The sequence below is a fragment of the Notolabrus celidotus genome, chromosome 20 (assembly GCF_009762535.1).
Source record: "Notolabrus celidotus isolate fNotCel1 chromosome 20, fNotCel1.pri, whole genome shotgun sequence".
In the NCBI taxonomy this organism is placed as follows: domain Eukaryota; kingdom Metazoa; phylum Chordata; class Actinopteri; order Labriformes; family Labridae; genus Notolabrus; species Notolabrus celidotus.
The window spans coordinates 27,341,112-27,358,298 of record NC_048291.1 but is presented as its reverse complement, the minus strand read 5'-3'; the positions used below and the strand labels follow the sequence as shown (position 1 = coordinate 27,358,298).

The 17,187-nt window shown below is 46.3% G+C and overlaps 2 protein-coding genes across 2 annotated transcripts in view; one reads left to right on the top strand and one right to left on the bottom strand.

The window, feature by feature from the left end:
* ubald2 (UBA-like domain containing 2) overlaps positions 1 to 3,624 on the top strand; it is a 15,260-nt gene extending 11,636 nt beyond the window's left edge. Inside the window, exon 3 of the mRNA XM_034712308.1 lies at positions 853 to 3,624. Within this exon, the coding sequence (XP_034568199.1) occupies positions 853 to 1,212 (360 nt within the window). The 3' untranslated portion in view covers positions 1,213 to 3,624. The remainder of the gene's footprint in view (positions 1 to 852) is intronic.
* Positions 2,754 to 17,187, bottom strand: LOC117832974. The gene is made up of 16 exons (XM_034712306.1): positions 16,951 to 17,187; positions 12,349 to 12,715; positions 12,177 to 12,256; positions 11,961 to 12,076; positions 11,771 to 11,867; positions 11,294 to 11,572; positions 10,953 to 11,175; positions 8,929 to 9,023; positions 8,613 to 8,735; positions 7,972 to 8,040; positions 7,633 to 7,797; positions 7,433 to 7,551; positions 7,205 to 7,270; positions 6,987 to 7,082; positions 5,675 to 5,828; positions 2,754 to 3,049 (listed from the first exon to the last, which is right to left on the bottom strand). Exons 1-16 carry the CDS (start codon positions 17,104 to 17,106, stop codon positions 2,990 to 2,992), a joined length of 2,265 nt encoding a protein of 754 aa, XP_034568197.1. The 5' UTR covers positions 17,107 to 17,187; the 3' UTR covers positions 2,754 to 2,989.

Here is a 17,187-nt window from a genome sequence, read left to right as displayed (position 1 = left end):
CTGATTGGTCGGTGAGGGAGAGGTGACATTGAGGAGAGAGGTCGGGGTTCCAAAAGTTGAACTATTTTCAGACGAGAGTGCAGAGAGCCAAGGCCAACGACGAGGCGTTCAAAGACTCTGGACGGCCTGGGTTCTTTGTAAATTTGGGGCTGACAGTGGACACTACTTCAACAATCTAACAATGCAACACTGACCATGATATGAGGCGACTGTTCAACATGTTGTGATCCTTTAGGTCAGGGGTTCCCAAACTTTTCAGCCTGTGACCCCCAAACTATAGGTGCCAAAGACTCGTGACCCCCACTGTCCCTCAGAGTGATTTAATGTGTCTTCATTTAGCTGGTCTGCAGAAAATGACCCTCCCTATATGAGCATGTGTCTGTGTTTCCTGCTCCTTTATGAGTGAACCTGCTGCTACTGATGCTTTAGATCATTCACTGTTCACTAACCCTAAACTTAGGAGTCATCTGGGAACAAAGAAAGGCAGAAAACTCATTACATTTAATATTTTCAAGGTTTATTTCAAGTTTAGCTACTATTTTTGTTATTTTTTACTATAATGGGTCAAATGTACTATTTTTAGATAATTAAGAAAAAACCCATTCTGGAAGACATCTCACGACCCCCCATTTGTGTCTCACGACCCCCCAGGGGGTCCAGACCCACACTTGGGGAACCCCTGCTTTAGGTAACAGTAACAGAAAACACTGTCATGTGCTCTAAAATGTTTTGAGAGTCTAAAAAGTCTTAACCAGTATTCTTATCTCTGGGTTATCTCTTCACCTCAAAAGCAGAACTTCCTGTTAACTTCTCTCTCCTCTCTCTCTCTTTCTCTCTCTCTCTCTTCCTCAGATGTGTACTCCCAGAAACACGCCCGCCACGCCGCCCAACTTCCCAGACGCCATCACCATGTTCTCCAAGCTGCGGGCGTCAGAGTGCGGCTCCAGCGCCGGCAGCGGCCCCTCCCAGGTGTCCATGGCCAGCTCCCCCCCGACCCCTTCCTCCACGTCAGGTTTCGGCTCCTTCTGGGCCTCCTCGCCGCCCAGCCACCAGCCGGCCTGGCTGCCCCCGTCGTCTCCTACGGGCCACCACATGCACCACCACCATTACCACCATCACCACATGCAACAGACTCCCATGTGGCCCCCGGTCTCCCAGCCCAGCGGCTCCCAGCAGCCGCCCGTCGTGTCAGCGCTCCACGGCCAGAGATGAGACTGAGCGGTGGGCTGGAGGCGGGAGGGAGGGGGGGAGGGGAGGATGGGTGCTGGTTCCTGCGTAGCCAAATGATTTTCTGTTTTGGAAGGGGGGGAGGGGAGGTCTCGGGGGGAGGGGGTCTAATGTGGACGAGAGGAGATGGAAAAAGACAAAGACACTGCTGTTTCCCTCTCTTGTTTTTCTGAAGAAGACGAGCAGTTTGGACTCTTTTCCTCTGCGCCTTCATCACACACACAAACTCTTCATCATCATCATCATCCTCATCATCATCATCATCATCATCCTTATCATCATCATCATCATCATCATCACAAACACGCCCACGCAGAGCACTCACGAGGAGCGGAGCCATGTTACCTGCTGAACTCTTTGTGGTTTCACTTTTATCAAGTCTTCTTTCACCGAGTCCAGAGACGATGTGTCAGGAAGTCGGCAATAACCGTCGGAGAGACGGACACTGGAGGAAGAGACGGACGCTGGAGGACGAGACGGACACTGGAGGACGAGACGGACACTGGAGGACGAGACGGACGCTGGAGGACGAGACGGACGCTGGAGGTCGAGACGGACGCTGGATGATGAGACGTCTCAGAGAGCATTTACGTTGGAGACTGAATGTGGACAGTTAGAGGAGGAGGACGGTGGAAGCTGCAGCCATAAAACTGAGTTGATTCCATCACGGTGATTTGACCCCGACAGAGACGATGATGATCTCACGTGTGACCTTTACAAACATCCAAATAAAACTTCCTGCTGGTCTCAAGGTGTTCACAGAGTCCCTCACACAGGGACAGATGATTATGTTTTGTTATTGATTCCCACATCTCTGCAGAGTATGCAAATCAAACTTAGGTGCCCCTCCCTGTTTTACGAGTGTGAGTCTGTAAACACTCTGAGACCAGCGGGGAGCTTTTCATCTCTGTGACACAAAAATAACTCATGGCTGTCTAACGGACGGTTAAAGAAGTGAAGATATAAAAGAGGTTAAAGGTGAAGGTTGTAATATTCTGGTTCTTGATGCTGGACGCTGTTAGCAGACGGTTCTCCTGCAGGCGACGCCACGCTCTGACTCATCAGGAGGAGTGTAATCGCCCGGGCGGCTCAGAGGGTGAAAGTTTTGTACATACAGACGTTTAGCCAAATGATGAACTCACTAAAGAAACGCTCTCATTCAGTCGTCTGCCGAACTCAGTGATTTTCCACACAACCTGTTGGACACTCAACCACTCCTACCTCTGTGTGTCTGAATGTAACTCTGCTGCACACACACACACAGACGGGATCAGAGAGCGCTCACACTCAAAGAAGAAGAAAACAACGTTGATGTCGCCTTCTCACAGGAACTCACGAGTAGATTAGTCTCCAGTTTACACGTCACTTCATCGAGGGGAGGAAGGTGTTTCCGTCAGGGAGCGATGGATGCAGAGAGAGAGAGAGAGAGAGAGAGAGAGAGAAGATGTTCTTTGCAGACAATCAAAGTGTTCCCTCTGTTTTTTACTGTCCTGCACTTTCTTCACTTTGAACGCAGGCTTCTGGACTCCAGGAGGTTAAAGTTTTTTATTTCTCTTGAGTGAACTGCATCATGGGTACTGATCAAATCCATCAGCCATGCAGAATAAAGGACTGAGACGTGAATAATGAACCTGCTTTTAAAGGGACACACCTTTCTTTAAACGTCACACTTCACACCGCTCTGAACAGACAGACAGCCGGACTCTTTGGAGCTTGCTTTAATGAAGCATCCGTCACACACGGGGGGGGCGGGGGGTGAGAGTTAAGTCTTCGCTGATTCAACGTTGAGGCTGGAGCTGGATTCTTCTGTGTCCTGGCTGATCTGTAAAACACGAGGAAACAGAGAGAAGTGGTCATCATGCTGCCGTTACACATCTTCTTTTTGTCACAGCGACAACAAACACCAAAGCTTTGTTTACTACTTACTCATGTTAGAGGAGTTCAAGAAGCAGAGAGTCTCATTTTACACATTTTTAAAAAGGCAGCGTGAAGAGAAGAGTGAGGCTGTGATCAAAGATTTTAAGTTAAGATTTAAAGAGTGAAGTCAGCCGTGTGCCTCCATGAAGGTTTGAGGACACGTTAATGTTTGGATGAGCCGTCTCATCGTGGATCACGGACTCTTCAGACTGGAGGGATGATGGTTTCTTTTCTTTCAGACGAGCGTGAAGCAGCTCGTGTCACAGACCTGCTGGAGGCTTCGACAGACTGTCCCGTGATTTTATTTGACTTTACCCATTCAACCGTTTTTTGTTTTTTTGCTCTTTACCAGGTGGTGTTTCTTTTTTCTCAGAACTCACTGCTCCGCTCTTTTCTAGAGATTTCTCTTTGTACTTTGTGTTCATTTCCTCTGTTGAAATTTGTATTTATATGTTTAATAAAACAACGTATGAACTGCTGCCCTGTGGTCTCCTCTCCTCTCCTGTTCCTCCTCTTTCATTGATTGAATTGAATGAGTTCACAAACTGAAGTTTCTGCATCAGAGAGCCTGAAGCTGGAGGAAGGATGTGGTCGGAGCAGAATGCTAAACCGAGCCGCCGTTTCTCGTCAGACTCGACTCTCCTCAAACCGAGAAATGAAGCTCGAAAGAGAAAGTCCGGACACTTTTCACAACACTGAAGGAGCTGTGGCTAAAAACTACCACACAGCTCCACCCGACTGATCTCAATATTCAGAGGAGGGATGTAAATCTCTGTGATCGATCTTTGGAAATGTTAACGATCGATTAATCATTTAAAAACACGTAAATGTTTTCCATGTCAAAAATGATGCCAAATCAGTTTTTACCCCTGAATCAAATGTATATAACTGACAGTATTGAATATGTATGGATCGTATTGAGGTGTTCAAAATGTTAAACACGCTGAATATCAACATGTGGAGCAGGCTCATAATCTCTCTGGACATACAGTCATAAAAGTGAAGGCTCAGACTTCAACAAGAGAACTGAACAGAAACATGTTTCAGACTCACAGAGTCCAGTTTTCTGTCTACTCGTTCTTATTGAGAGAAATAAAAATGTGAACGCGGTCAGGTGTCAGCCGGGAGCGCAACCGGGTCAGAATCAAGCGGCACCCTCCGGTCTAAAAATATGAGTCCAATACGGAAGTGTTATAAGCTGCAGTTCATCAAGAATCCGCTTGAGGCTGGCTCCTGGTACCGGAAACCACATACACATGAATGGGAAAAAGCCGATCTTTGCAGCAGAAATAAACATGTTTACAGCCTGGTACAGAAGACGAGTGGAGTCTGGATAGCTCATTTCTCAATGTGCTCACACTGTTAGGGGAGTGAATTTTTTCTAACTTGGCAATTTCGAAGCTATTGAGATTACTAGTCTTCCAATGAGAGGCACAGCTGACTTGATTGACAGGCGGGAACACTGCAGCTGTTGGCTAGGAGGCTCAAACTCCGCCTCTTTACGTCACACTGGCTCCACAGCAGCAATATGGCTGCCGCCGCCGATTGGCCTCAAAACAGCGCTTCAGAAACAGATGGGTGACGTCACGGATGCTACGTCCATATTTTATACAGGATATGGTCAGAATCAGTCCGGCGGCGGCGGAGACTAAAAGCGCTCGTGGAGACCTGTCACTCAGCCGCAGCCCCCAGCTGAGCGTCTCACCTTCAGTCAGCTGATTCTGAAACATGCTTTAAACTTCAAACACCTCCCTGAGAGCTGAACCAAATGAGACCACATGATGTTTGTTCCACAGGATAGAAAATCCAAACAAAAGAATGTGTTGGAATAAGTTCTTAACAATCAATTAATCGATACTTGATGAATTGTTGACATCCCTAATTCAGAGGTAGGGGAGGAAGTGGCACCGTGATTATTCTGATAGTTAAATTTGATACTAATGAATCGGTGCTTGATAGATTAACACCTTTAAAATGTAAACAGACACCACACCTGTCCACTAGTTTACAGGTCACAGACATGGAGAGGCAGCAGGATAAGGAAACACTGATCCTGCACCGAGCTGTGGTCGGAGGGAGATCTGCTTCAGCTCTGTCACACTCGCTCATTGTCATAAAAACAAACTCCTCAAGGACAGGAGAAAAGAAAACAGAACAAGTTGTAACCGCATGTCACAGCGAGTTCACCCTCCCCTCCCTCTCCTCTTTACTCATCAAAGTCTTCCTCCTCTCAGTCTGATGTTTCTGTGAACAGGAAGTGCTCTTGTGCTCGGCGTAGTGAGCCGTTTCCTGTCATGTTGCAACCCTCAGCGGCCTTTACGCCACCGCAGCTTATTTGGGAATCAGCATCCTGTTACATTTGAGGATTTAAAGATCAATGAGAAGCTTTAATTTAAAGTCTTATCTTTTTGAATCAAAGCCAAAAACTTTGTCTTCCTGCTCTAGAAACACGGAGTCATCCGCCTCTGAAAGTAGTCCCGTGTTAGCTGTGCTTGGAACATTCACTCAACAGTTCTTTTATCACACAAACCGGATGAGGGAGGTTTCTCCACACTCTCCGTCTCTTGTCTCTCATCTCCTTCAGGTCGCTGAAGAGTACGGGACGGGTTACGATCGTGCTTTTTCCTCCGCAGCCCCTGGACACCGCCGGGTAACGGCAGTCCCTCAGCTTGAAGGAGTACTTACTGTTTGGTCAGAGAGGGAGAGAGAGAGAGAGAGACAGAGAGGGAGAGAGAGAGAGATAGAGAGAGAGTGAGAGAGAGAGAGAGAGAGAGAGGGAGAGAGAGAGAGAGAGGACAAGTCAAGTCAAACTTTATTGTCATTCATCTGATAGCTTGTACACAGCTGAACGAAATTGCGTTTCTCACATGGCAGGTGCAAAGCAGAGCAAGTGCAAATAAAACGACAGACAAACAACACACGGACAACAAAGACAGAATATAAAAAACAACAACAACATGAGGACAGACTATAAAGGGCTGACTCTAAACTAAATATGGACGATGGAGAGAACAGATAAATAGATAAAACAGGAAGTGAGGTAGCGCAGGGTGCAAAGGTTGCAATATAAATATATTGAATAAATATTGGAGCTAAAATATTGAATTAAAATAAATAGGCAGTAATAAATAACTATCACCACACAGAACAGAGGAACTGTGCTGTGCATCTGTTTTGTGTTTTCGTGTTCTTGTAGTGAGTCTCCGGTCTCTGAGGAGCCCATGTCCGGTTTGAAACGGAGGATCTGACTCTTATTCTGGATTCCTGACTCAGAATCAAACTAACTGATGCCCTGCAGGTCTGAACATGGCCTGTTTGTTTGGTCTCAGATTGGTCTTGTGCCCCCTGCTGGTGATCAGAGAACACAGCACATACAATAATAATAATAATAATAATAACTGGGATTTATATAGCGCCTTTCAAGAAACCCAAGGTCGCTTCACAGGGTCAGGTACGAGGGTCTGGGGGGGAGGTGGGGACAACACTATCTAATGGGGAAAGGCCTTGAGGAAAAGGTGACTGCTTCAGGGTTGGGGCGCTGCAGCTGTCTGGAGGGAGGGAGTTCCACAGAGTAGGGGCTGCCACACTAAAGACTCTGTCTCCAAAAGTCTGCAACTTAGTCCGGGGGATGGAGAGGAGACCCAGGTCCGAAGACCCCAGGTATTGGGGGGCGAGGGCATGCAGGGATTTGTAAGTGAGGAGGAGGAGCTTATAGGTGATGTGGTACTTCACAGGGAGCCAGTGGAAGTGAATGAGAGTCGGGGTGATGTGCTGCCAGGGCTTAGTGTGCGTGAGAACCCTGGCAGCTGAGTTCATACACTCAGAAGACAAACTGATCTCACCTTCTGTTGTGGTGTGGAAACTTGTCCTGAGGTTTGAAAGCACGGCGTGGGAAGGATTTGTCAAAGAGGCAGGGAGAGAACATCACCTCTGAGTTCCTTTAATTACAGAGAACACGACACAAACACAGAAGAGCAGACGCCGTTAAAGAGCGGGGAGATAAATGAAGCCCCCGGTGTGGATCCAGTGATATAAACTCAGTGACTGAGCGTCGACTCACGGCTCGAGGGAGTTGTGGACGACAGGTCGGTCACAGGAGAGGCAGTTCAATCTGCTCACGAGCTGCCTGGAGATAAAGAGAAACATCAGCTGTTGTAGAGAACTGTTTGAAGCTAGTTTAAGACAAACACTAATAGATGGATGTGATATTAGATTACATCATTCTTAATGAACTATCAGAGCCTCTTCAGCTGCCGGGTCGATGACTGAGCGAGACGTTCGTGCTTACCTTCTCAGTGCAGCAGCATCGTCACACTCTGGAGCTTCCTGGTCCTGCAGCTTCTTGTTGATCCCCTCCCAGCGTTCCTCCAGCTGCGTCTTCACCGGGTCGAACTCCATCCGGTTCAGCTGGAGACAGAGAGAACAAGTTGGACACAATGCCTTGGATAATCACGGATCGGTCGCCCCCAGGAGTGCTCCGGTATTTACCTTACAGTCCATCTCCGAGGAGAGTCTGCAGATGACTTTGTGCCAGTCCTGCTCCTGGCCAGTCACCTTGTTCAGCAGCTCTTGGAAGAGCCCGTTGAGCGCCTCGATCACAGAGTCGAACTGCATGTGGCTCACTTTGCTGTCCAGAGTGGATTGATCTATGTTCTGCAGACGAGAAGAGAGGAAGAGACTGAGCGGTCTACGTGATGCTGATTGCTCTATTCACAGACTCATGAAGAAGTCGGGTTAATGTGGGGTCATAAAGTCAGGATGAGGTGAGACCCCTCCGTCTGCTCTCTACGCGTCCCCCCTCGCTCAGATTGAAATGAACCCACTCACCGTCACACTCTCCAACACGTTCTTGTCGGCTTTATTCTCCTCCAGCTCCTCTGTGGTTTTGTACAGCTCCTGTGAAAAACAAGAGTGACAGGAGAGAAGAGAGAGAAGAGAGCAAACTGTGATGAAGACCGCTATGAAGGGTGACCTCTAAGACAAGCACACTCAATCCCTCACTGTAGAAGCTTCCTACGATCCTGCATGGGACCTAAACCTGATCTGAAGATACTGGATGTGTGGTGGGAACTTAGGTGGCCTGACTGAGTTGAGTGGCTGTTCTTAAACATGCTGAATGTTCAATCAATCAATCTTTATTTATAAAGCACCAAATCACAACAAATGTTCTCCTCAGACTCTTTCCAAACAGAGCAGGTCTAGACCGTACTCTATGACCCAACATCAAGACCGGATCAGATCCAGTCCCCTCTTACAGACAGGAGTCAGTCTGATCTCATCTTAATCCACCATGAGCAGAGCACTTTGCAGCATTTAGCAAGTTACAGTGGCAAGGACAAACTTCCTTTAACAGGCAGAAACCTCCAGCAGGACCAGACTCATGTTAGACACACATTTACTGAGAGCTACCGTGTTGGAGAGAGGGATAGATGATAATGTTGTGTGTGTGTGTGTGTTGGCGTCTGGACCTCGATGTAACTCTGTTTCTGGATGCTGTCCTCCTGCAGACAGCTGGTGGTCTCCAGAAGACTTTCAAACTCTGCTTGAAGCTGCAGGAGCGCCCTCTGCAGGTCGTTCACCAGCTCTGCATCCTGGAAGCACAAACACAGAGTTTGAGCTCATAATAGGCTCTTCAATCTGGATCCACACTCCCTGAGGCTGCTTCTGTGCTAACTGTGTTCATAAACACCTCCTCTAAAGGACATGATATCGTGAGAACAGTGCAGACAGACGGTGTGATACTGCGGAGTGTGTGTTGGTGCTTCCAGACAGTTTCTCACTCACCCTGTCTCGGTCACTCATCAGCTGCTCGATCAGAGCTTCCTGCTGCTCCAGCTGCTCCGGCAGGTTCACCGGTGCATCCACTGAAGCTGAATGTTCTAGTGACATCAGAGCATTGTTAGAGGACAGAGAGGGAACATCCTCAGGACTCTGACAGACTTAACCCTTGGATGCATGACCTACCAATACCTACACTCTTCCATGAGTGGGGTCAAAAATGACCCCAATTAGAATCAATGCGTTTTTGCAATAAACTTAAGAAATTTCTTTAATTTTGGTTAAAGTTGATGATTTTTATTATATTTTGATCAACAAAAGAGTGATTTCATTTTTGACATGTTCATTTATTACTTTTTATTCACATTTCATTACAAAACAATCAATCAAAAATCAAAAAATGTCAAAATACATTGTGTGTCCATTTGTCTGTTTGACTGTGGAGGACGAACAGAGAATGAACAAACAGTAGGTCCGGGGACCATAACACCGTCCACCGACATGTACACACACAAACGTCTTCTCTCTTCTCACTGTGTGCAGCTGTTACAAACTACTTGCTTCTGGCTGTGATCGTTGCACACAGGAATACTGCAATACTGGGCTCTTCATCCCATCCGTCCAGGATCATTTGTAGTGCAAGTGCCTCAGGAATCCTGGTTGGCCTCCTAGCAGCCATGATACTCTAAATGAGAAAACATGAAAAGGGCAATGTTTGAATGGCACACAAAACTATGAATCATTATGTAGCTGTGTAAGTAAGTCTGTGCATTTATATGCATGTAAATGCACGCATGCACACGCACGCACGCAAACACACATCATTGAATAATCAATAATCATAAAAAAGGCTACCTAACAGGTTAGCTTTTATTACAATGATGTTATAAATATAGTAAGAGTCTCTACACAACAAATACAGTAATACATTACAGTACTAAAATTGCTTTGTAGTAAGCTAACTTTGTAGTTGGTAGTAAGCTAACTAGCTAACAATAAAGTAGGAGGATTTGATGACAATAATACTAATACTCTATCACAGAAAAGTCATGAATGTGGAAATTAAGTTCATAAATGAAGATAATACTTACATGTATGTTGCTGTGTAATCCATTACAGAGCTAAAATTACTTTGTAGTAAGCTAACTTTGTAGTTGGTAGTAAGCTAACTAGCTAACAACAAAGCAGGATAATGTAATGAAAATAATACTAATACTCTATCACAGAAAAGTCATAAATGTGGAAATTAAGTCCATAAATGAAGATAATACTTACATGTTGCTGTGTAAAAATGACCTCCTGGGTGGTGAGACTGCAGCATCAGATGTGTAAGTGCAACAGTAAATGTATACTGACAATCACAGTTGATAAGTATCAAAGGTTCCTTGAGTTAAGCCTGAGATTCCATAGGAAATGTTTGGGGTCATTTTTGACCCCGCTCATGGAAAAGTTGGGGTAGTGATACAAAAGCTGCAATTTCTTAAAATGTATGAAATTTTTTTTTAAAAATGCAATGGCCTCATGTCACAAACATGTTTTATGAGGAATACCTGGAATATGAAAATATAAACACTTTTAATTTCAAAGATTTTGAAGAATAACAACCCTTGGGGTCATTTTTGACCCCACTTATGCATCTAAGGGTTAAGCACCTTTACAATCACAGTTTTGTGAACACTCCTGGCTCGCCCACATGATTTAGAAATTCATGTTTTTGGTACGAAATATGAAACATTGAGTTTCAAGTCAGTTGTTGACATTTTAACACAAGAAAGAAATGAATCTCGTGTTAAAGACAGCCGGAGCAACTTTAAGCTGACTTAAAGTCAAACCCTGATTACACTGAGTAAAACATGAAACCATTACTTGTGCAGAGAAGAGTGGAATTCAAATAATCTCCCACCTGCTTCAAACCAGTGACAGGAGAGCAAGTCAAACACCTAAGTCCAGAAGTCTCTGTGCTAATCTTTGGTGTGGCTCTCAGTGTTTCTCTCATGTCTGAGCTCTGACTCTGCTTCTGACAAACGTACCTCTCTTCTTGACGAGCTCTCTGAGGTGTTTCAGCTGTGACCGATCCACCTTTTCCTCTCTTAGGGATGCAACAAGAGCTTCCAGTTTATTCAACCTGCCCGTCAGTCTGCTTAAGTCCGTCACATCCTTGAGGGTTGGTCCTGACACTGGACCAGGAGCTGCAGGTGTGTGTGAGGATCTGGTTGGTGTGGACGGATCTCGGAGCCCTGAATTCCTACGTTCCTGCAAGAAATCAGAGACGAGCTGAGCAATAAGGAGACAGTCGACAGAGCCTCCTGTGAGAGAGGTTCCTGTTCCCCTGACTTACAGTCTGACCCTAAGAAACATGTCTCTGTCTGACCTGATCTTGTAGCTGCTGGTCTGCCATCCTCTCTGTTAGTCTGTTTAAGTCCTCCTGATAGCTCTCTGAGCTTCTGGTGTTTGGGGACATGGTTGGACCGGCTGATTTCTGGCCTGTTTTAGGACGTCTCTGTTGTTGGGGTCCTGAGGGGGCCTTAGAGGCTGGCTGGGCATCCGCCACATCCTTGAGGGTTGGTCCTGACACTGGACCAGGAGCTGCAGGTGTGTGTGAGGATCTGATTGGTGTGGACGGATCTCGGAGCCCTGAATTCCTACGTTCCTGCAGGAAACCAGAAACGAGCCAAGCAATAAGGAGACAGTCGACAGAGCCTCCTGTGAGACACTGATGTTCATGTTGTGTTTTAAGAAGCATCATGTTGGAGCAGTCTGACAGAGCAGTTAGAAACACCTCCCCTCTAAAGGTTCCTGTTCCCCTGGTTTACAGTCTGACCCTCAGAAACACGTCTCTCTGTCTGACCTGATCCTGTAGCTGCTGGTCTGCCATCCTCTCCTCTATTGAAGCCTGTTGAGCCTTCATCTGCTTCATGTCGTCACCCAGGCTCTGCACAGACCTCCTGCACACCGTGAACATGAAGACATGAGAGCACAGAGTGTCGCTGAACTGATGTCAACATGTTGAAGTTCACAAAGGCTTCCTCTCTTGTTACCTGACGGAGCATATCTGCTGTCTGAGCTCATGACAGGCTCCTCCATCTGGATCCACACTCCCTGAGGCTGCTTCTGTGCTAGCTGGGTTCATTAACAGCTCCTCCAGCGCGTCCAGCTTTGAACAGACACATGATATCATGAGAACAGAGCAGACAGACTGCGGTACAGTGCAGTATGTGTTGATGCTGAAGTTCAGTTTAAGAGTGAAGGATTACCTCTTCACGCTCGGTCATCTGAGGGTCTGTCAGAGCTCCTTGTGGGGTCAGCTGATCCGTCTGGTTTCTGGATGAATCCACTGAACCAGAACATAAAATGTGACATCAGAGCGTTCACCTCTTCATTTAACCAAGAGTGTTTCTCTCATGTTTGAGCTTCTGATAAACGTACCTCTCCTGTTGATGAGCTCTCTGAGGAGTTTCAGCAGAGGGTCTTCCTTCTCTTCTTTCAGGGATTCAACAAGAGCTTCCAGTTTGTCAAACCTCTCCTCCAGTCTGCTGAAGTTCCTCATGGACACTGTCGTCTCCTGATGGCTCTCTGAGCTGCTGGCGTTTGGGGACATGGTTGGACCGGCTGGTATCTGGCCTGTTTGAGGTTGTTGTGGTCCTGAGGGGGCTGAGATGGACTTAGTGACTGGCTCGACATCTGATGCCTCCTGGGGATATTTTCCAGACTGGAGTGAGGAACCTGGACCTGCTGGTGTGAGCGAGGGTTTGAGAGGTGAGGCTGGATCCACCTGATCTGGAGGTTGAAGTTCCTGTAAGAAAGAGGAGACATGCAGCCTTATCAGTGTGAATCGGAAGTGTCCTAAACTTTGATATGTACAAACAACTCTCCTTCACAAAGCAACCCCGTGACCTTTGACCCGAGTTAGAGCAAAGAGGACAAAAGGCTGAAGCACAGAGTGCAGATGACACTGATCCAGCTGTTACACATTTTCAGCCTGATGATTAACCAGGATGTTGACACTTCCTGTGAGGCGGCCACAGTTTGTTGGCAGAGTAAACATCTACATTTAATTTGTTTTAACTGTCAGCGTGTGCATTTGTGTGTGTGCATGTGTGTGTGTGTGTGTGTTCGTGTGCTTGTGTGTGTGTGTGTGTGTGTGTTTGTGTGTGTGTGTGTGTGTGTGTGTGTGACACAAACCTAAATTAATGACATTCCAGAGCTGCAGGTGAGTTGATGTGTAACCCGGGTCGAACGTGTCAGGACATGAAAAGATGGCGTGCGACCCCACGGAGCGTCACTGATAGACTGAATGACTAACAGCTGGTCACAGAGGGCGGTCACATGACTTTTTATTTATAGCTGTGTTGATTAATTGACGTCAGAAATATAACTCCATATATTCAGTAATCAGTGAACCAGTTTGAAATGAAGAAATATAGAAATCCTCTACGATACAATACGATAAGATACATAATCAATCAATCAATCAATCAATCAATCAATCAATCAATCAATCAATCAATCAATCTTTATTTGTATTGCGCCAAATCACAACAAATGTTATCTCAAGACGCTTTTACATACAGAGCAGGTCTAGACCACTCTATGTCAAATTATGAACAGAGACCCAACACCAAGACAGGGTAAGACTCAGTCTGACCCCACCTTAATCCACCATGAGCATTGTACCTCACAGTATTTAGCTAGTTACAGTGGAGAGGACAAACTTCCTTTAACAGGCAGAAACCTCCAGCAGGACCAGACTCATGTTAGACACACATCATGCCTCGACCAAGTTGGGTCTTGAAAGAGGGATAGAGGGGAGTAAGAGAGAGAGGTGATAGTGATGAGACGAGTAGTAGAAGCTGTTGCCACTGGAGTCCAGCACGTCCGTATCAGCTGGAGACCAGGGACTCCAGGAAGGTCTATGGTTAGTAACGTTCAATTGGACAGGCAGAGTTAAAGTAGGTGATGAGGGGGGGTTGGGGGGAAGGGGGTGAGCTAGGATCCCAGTGTGTCAGTGCGCCAGTTCCCCCGACAGTCTAGGCCTATAGCAGCATAACAAAAGCGGGTCCAAGCCTGATCCAGCTCTAACTATAAGCTTTATCAAAAAGGAAAGTTTGAAGCCTACTCTTAAAAGTAGAGAGGGTGTCTGCCTCCCGGACCCTGACTGGTAGATGATTCCAAAGGAGAGGGGCCTGATAACTGAAGGTTCTACCTCCCATACTACTTTTAGAGATTTTGGGTACAACTAGCAAGCCTGCATGTTGGGAGGGTAGAGTTCTAGATGGGTAATAGGTCACTATGAGCTCTTAAAGATATGAGGGTGCCTGATTTAGAAGATAAAGAACTGTCCCATATGAGAACAGATGTTCTTTAAAATTATGCATCATGATACATATCCTGACCCTGATGATGTGTGGCATTGACCCCCGTAGACACCGTGGGACTACAAAGCTGTGCTGCATCCATCAGAGGGAAGACACAGGTCGCAGAGGGCACGGCAGGTCACCTCATCATAGTGGAGTCAGCAGATACGGCAGCTGACCTGAATGATGCCTCCAGAGGATATGAATGATTCAAGCCCAGCGTCGCCCGCACCTGCCCAGCGTGCTGCTTTCCACCTGAGAGCTATTCATTCCCTGACAACCAGAGTCATCACCGCGGGGGACTAATTACCCTCCATCACTGTCGGAGGAAGGGGAGAGAGTGGATAAGATCAAGAGCAAGATAAGTAATCTAAAGTAAGATCAAAAATATCCCTGATTACTCCTTTTGCTGTAAACCTCTTCCTTTGGTAGAATTTAATCTTTGTTTGTCGTCTTAAATCAACAGCTGACAGTCCTGGTCACGCTCTTCACCTCTTTTTACCCCACATATGGAAGCAGAAACCTGAACACAGGCACGCAGGGGCCATCTGAGATGTCAGGGTGGTGCCCATCTCCTATTGTTCTTTGCTCTGTCATCAGCGGCTTAATTCAACGCTGAAATGTTTGCTGCTGCACGGCAGAGGAGAGAGAGAGGAGAGAGAAGAGGTAGAAGAAGAGGAGGAAGAAGAGTGCACTGCTGGCTCCGACTCAGAAGTTATCAGTCCTTAAAATAAGGGACAAAAGAGTTATTTTCACTGATCACATTAAGTCAAGGTGTCACAGCCGGGAGGACAGAAGCGTGTTGGTACAGGGTGCGGCTATCCAGGCAACATGAGGTTAAAACTGCTCCCCTTACAAAGTCCCTGAACCTCGTTGTTAATATTTAAGAGCCCATTATTGATTGAATACAAATAAAATGTGTTGAAATCATATTTTTGCATTGACTGCAATACAACTTCGATGTGAAAACTGAAGAAATACAGTCACAATAATCATTTTCATCTCCCATTTTAGACTCATATTCTGTTTCAACCAGATGTCAATGCTGAGGGTAAATTAAATCTTGGGGAACACTTCCCCCTGATTGGTCAAAACCATAGACTGTAAATAAAAATGGACAGCGTTGCTCCGCCTCTTCCCATTGTACGGTTCTGAAGCCAAAAAATCCTGCTAGCTAGAGCCTGCGAAGCCACTGAAAAGAGCTCCACCCTACAGTGTAGCGTCACAAGACGCTGTGTGCCCTTTGAAGTTTCACTCCACGGCGGCTGTGAATCAAAGGAAACAGGAAGTAAAACCCCGTTTTTTAAACTCTAATAACTAACGAAGAAGAAACTGTTCAGGAAAAAGAGGCCTTGAACACAGTCAAACACTAACTACATATCACCACAGCATACGGATGGGAGAAACATTCGCACGACTTGTATTTATTTTTTAAAGTTTGACTCCTCCCCCAACGGATTTTTTGACCTATACTGCAGCCAGCCACCAGGGGGCAGACGCTCAGCTGAAAGCTTCACCACCAGCCGAGCGAGATGCACCCCTGCTCAGTACCAGTCATCCTCGCCTCCTTCTCCTCAGCTCGCAGGGAACATCGGGCCTAGCATCGTTTAGCATCAACATGCTACGAGCTGCTAACAGCTGATCTCCTATGTAAACAATGTTACCATGGATACATGCAGGATCTCCGGACACACACACAAAGGAACAAGAATAGTAAAAACACGACTGCAAACGTAGACAGTTTGGTGTCCATGGCCAACAAATGAGTCATTAAAAGTCCTGACAGGCTCCAAATACAAAGAGAACTAAACAGATATGAGAAAAGAACAATGAGGCAGTGGCGGTTCTAGACCAATTTTACTGGGGGGGCCAGGCTGGGGCCAAGGGTGTTGTCAGAGGGACACATTCAACCCTGACATAAAAGACTGAGAAGGGCGAGAACCGGCTGAGAACTAACTGGCAAAACATCAGTGAACCCCTTTATACTAGACATATATACTACTGTGTACTAGATCAACATGCAGACTGACAGCAGCTGTTTGGCTGTTTACACTCAACATGAGCATGTGTTCCGCTTTTTTTATTGTATAATATTATTTTGGTGTAGAGGGGGGGCCACAGGGGGGGTCCAGGTTCAGTTTTACAGGGGCACTGGCCCCTGTTGGCCCCTCCCCAGAAGCACCACTGCAGAAAATGATATTATTATTATATTCAGTTTCTAACAAATCTGTTCCTTCCAATACATGCTGCTAAGAACGACACACTGCACCTTTAAAATGACACTAATGAATGGAATATAACTAATTAAGTGACACACTTCTGATTCATGAGGACTTTTTAACATGATTGTACTTTAATATCAGATTAATGAAGCACTTTTTAAAAATAATAACCACGACTTTAGCTCATTTTCAGAGACGTAACCGTTGGCACTGACGCAGTTTATATTAAACTGCAGACATGTTTAATATTTCACATTATTGAGACCTTCAGAGGTCCGGCTCAGCTGGTCGGGGTCCAAACCTCCGAGAAAAACCCTCTCCCTACAGCTCCCTTTATCTCTAACACAGCCTGATGAAGACATGTTGATTATTAGATCGAGTTTGTTACAGAATCACATCCTAACACTAACAAACACAGACTGCGTCTCAGAGTCTCTGAGTCCTGCTCTCACCTCGAGGTCGCTCTCCTGTCCCCCCTGGATGCGGGTCTCCAGCCGGTCCAGGATGGCTCTGAGCAGCTCATAGAGGTTAGAGAAGTTGATCTCACTCTTCTGGGAGGACTGGATGGAGGAGTTTAATAACTCGTACAGGTTGATGTTCTTCGACATGTCCTCTGAAATCACGTTGATCCCTGAGTCTCTGTCTCAGACCGTCAGCCGTTAGCCGTTAGACGTTGGTGACGTCAGAGG

Bases quoted from the DNA above. Each gene is read 5' to 3' on its own strand.
- LOC117832974 (XM_034712306.1), bottom strand. From the start codon at position 17,106: ATGTCGAAGAACATCAACCTGTACGAGTTATTAAACTCCTCCATCCAG. The intron at 11,176-11,293 runs GTCAGACAGAGA...GATTTCTTGCAG, and splicing joins ACCAGCAGCTACAAGATCAG to GAACGTAGGAATTCAGGGCT. The intron at 8,041-8,612 runs GTCCAGACGCCA...TGTTTTTCACAG, and splicing joins AGAAACAGAGTTACATCGAG to GAGCTGTACAAAACCACAGA.